The sequence below is a fragment of the Sinocyclocheilus grahami genome, unplaced genomic scaffold (genome assembly GCF_001515645.1).
Source record: "Sinocyclocheilus grahami isolate Dianchi unplaced genomic scaffold, SAMN03320097.WGS_v1.1 scaffold21152.1, whole genome shotgun sequence".
NCBI classification, from domain to species: Eukaryota; Metazoa; Chordata; class Actinopteri; order Cypriniformes; family Cyprinidae; genus Sinocyclocheilus; species Sinocyclocheilus grahami.
The window spans coordinates 1-3,116 of NW_015518308.1; the positions used below are offsets into that span (position 1 = coordinate 1).

Consider the following 3,116-nt stretch of genomic DNA (forward strand, 5'->3'; position numbering starts at 1 on the left):
AAATAATGATCTTTAAAAAAGCATCATATGACCCCTTTAAAATGGCATAACTCGTTAGCATGTCCCAATACCTCTGACCTGTCTTGCCACATATTCAAAAGTATATACTTTATGATCAGCAGTTTTGCAGTGCATACTAAAGTAGATGTATGCAAACTGGGTTTCTGGCCCAATCTCAAAAACGACTAAAATCGGATCCAGAGTTTCGCGGATTGAAAAACAACACATTTGTTTCTAAATCCTCATTCTAGAAATGAGGTTTGAGTCATCAGTGTTTTTATTTTATGTTGGCTATCGAATTATAGCATGCATTAAAAGCCTACCAACTATAATGCTGAATGGTACTGGAAATTAATTTAGATATGAATGAATGTGTAATTTGTGTTATGCAGCGAAGGACAAGAGTGAAAGAAACTTTGCGATGGCGTTTGTGCGTCTAATGAAGGAAGACGGGACCGTTCTGAGAGATGGCATACATGAGCTCACTGTCTTTAAGGTCAGAAACACATACTGTACATACACAATAAAGGCAAAAATGGGTGGAAATTGATTTAGTAATATTTTTAGTAATATTTGATTTAGTAATATTTATATATATTTTTTTTAGTTGATTGGACAAAACATTTTAATCTAACATTTATTTTTAAAACAATAATTTTAGTTGAAAAGATGCAGTAAGGAGATTAAAAAATGTAACGTCTGAGTCAGAATTAAATTGAAAGAGAAGCCTCATTTAGCATTTACAACTGCAATGTAGATCATAAGTCATTTACACATTAAAATCTTAAAGGTACAGGTACAGGTTTTACACTCCATGATTTTGCATGACTTGTCAGTCTTCTACAACCTTGGGAACCCTGATTATTCAATAAAAATGACAGTTGTCGAGAAAACAAATTAAAATAAGACAATGTCAGTCATTTTGATTTTTTTAAGCTCGTTGTCCATTTTGTAGCACTGTAAATTTTAACATAATTTGCCAAAGTGTTTAATGTAGCTAGAAAAATCATTATAGAATTTTTCATAACTTATTTTTAAAGGTTTCATTTGATTCTTTTTTTCTATTTTAGGTCTAAAACTTTCATAGTTATTAGCATTAATTTCTGGAAAGCAGAAATTTATCTCGGAGCGAATGTTGATGTCCTTATTAATGTTATGCATGTTCATTTAGGAAAGAATACCTTTAAGTGTCCCAACAACAAAATGTATTACCTACAATTCTGTCCAAATTAAGTTACAAACTACCCAAATACAAAAGTCTTCCATACACTGCAAAATGGTTTTCTTAGTATTTTTGTCACTTTTTTACCCCCATACAAATATCTAAACGTTTTTTAAATCAAGATAAATTTACTGGTGAAGGAAAATTACACATATTAAGAAGTGTTTTTTCTTAAAAAAAGAAACAATGTCTGTCAGTGGGGTAGGAAACATAATTTGTTTTCCCTTTTAATTCTTTAAACCAGTTTAAGTCTTTTGTGCCACACTGACATATTTTTTCTTGTTTCATGCATCTATATATATTTTTTACTCAAACAAGATTTAATATTTTAAGTCATTTTGTTTCTCAAGTAATTTGATTTTGATGTAAGAATATTTAGATATTTGAATCGGAAAACAATCAGTCAGTGTAGACTTTACAGTACATGTAAGTAAACCTTTGTCTGATAATATGGTGGACGACAGGTAAACTAATCAGTTAATTCACACATTCTCAAACACATATGGACTGCATGGGTTTTCCTTCTTTCTGTAGGGTGACAGTAAGCGCATGGAGGAGGTCAGCTCGTATCTGTCCCTGCCGTCCGAGCGCAGTCACTCTGACAGCCACAAGACGGCGACGCTGATGCGCAGCTCCAGCAGTGTGGGCGGCCTGTCCGTCAGCTCCAGAGACACGTTAACCATCGCAACACTCGTCTGCTCCACCAAACTCACCCAGAACGGTGTGTGTGCCGGGGGAACGGGCAAGAGAGTCTCGTAGCTTTTATAGTCAAAAGAAACGACATTCACAGTCCATTTCACTTCTGTAATGCGATGAATTTCCAAGTGAGAAGGGGTATTCAGAGAGGAACAACATGTAGGCTGACATTTCATACAGCTGGTGGTGAAAATTGTTTCTTTGTGACAGGAGGTTGAAAAATAAGAGGTCTTGATGACATCAGCTGAAAAGGAAAGTCATTTCAGAGGGAAAGCAGGTTATTACATTCTGATGAAAGATTGCATAACAGACAATTTTTAGCATAACGTGCGCAGACTCACAATGAGAACAGCAATGTGTTGTTGTTAAGAAAGTAAATGTAGTCAGTTTAAATATGAATATATTAACCCTCTAAAGCCTGACATGAAATATCTTGAAAAAAAAAATGCATATGTTTTTTTTATTTAGTATCATATTTGATAAATCAGGCTTTTATGGCTCATATTGTCTGATAGTGAGAATATGGAGGGAAAAACACCTCAGTTTTATTCAGAGACCCAAACTGAGAAAAATATGCAATTTGCTGCAGATGCTGATATTTATATGAACAAAAAGTATGAAATTCTGATTGTAATGTATATCAATTAGTTCTTTATAACAGTATATGCAGATACTTGCATAAAATGATATCATTATCAGTTGTCACTCTATATCACCAATAATATGTCTTAGTAAGATTAAATTTAAACGCTTAGTTTAATAATCAAAACATGTAATACAATGCAATACAATGACGATTGAGTGATAAGCATATACAAGTTCCTCAAAAGCCTGATGATCATATTTGATACTCACTGATTTTTCTAAAAAGTCATGTCTGGATAATCAGGTAAAGCTTAGTCGCTCCAAACCAGTAAGTTATTCTTATGTTTACTTTATAAAATTAAAGTGAAGCACAAGCTGAAGGAGGACGTTTCTACAATTATACTAATAGGACTTTTACTTGCTAAAAAGTTTAAACTATCAATCAGATGACAGAAAGCATGGAGTAGATTGTGCGCAACAGGGTTTTCAGCAAAGTTTTGATCATGATGATCATTTAGAGGCCTTAGAAATGTATGTATCACACATATACAGTACAGTAAAGATACAGTATGGTTAAATCGAAATATTTCAATTGTTTATGTATTTGTGTGTG

The 3,116-nt window shown here is 33.3% G+C and overlaps 1 protein-coding gene across 1 annotated transcript; it reads left to right on the forward strand.

Moving 5' to 3' along the window:
• The first annotated feature begins 398 nt into the window (after window positions 1-398).
• LOC107579884 (dedicator of cytokinesis protein 2-like) lies at window positions 399-1,981 on the forward strand. The gene is made up of 2 exons (XM_016265673.1): window positions 399-496; window positions 1,757-1,981. The coding sequence occupies exons 1-2, from the start codon at window positions 422-424 to the stop codon at window positions 1,979-1,981; spliced, it is 300 nt and encodes a 99-aa protein (XP_016121159.1). The 5' UTR covers window positions 399-421.
• Window positions 1,982-3,116: the final 1,135 nt, after the last annotated feature.

Coding starts and splice junctions, on each gene's coding strand:
- LOC107579884 (XM_016265673.1), top strand. CDS start 422: ATGGCGTTTGTGCGTCTAATGAAGGAAGACGGGACCGTTCTGAGAGAT. Junction 497..1,756: donor ATGAGCTCACTGTCTTTAAG/GTCAGAAACACA, acceptor TTCTTTCTGTAG/GGTGACAGTAAGCGCATGGA.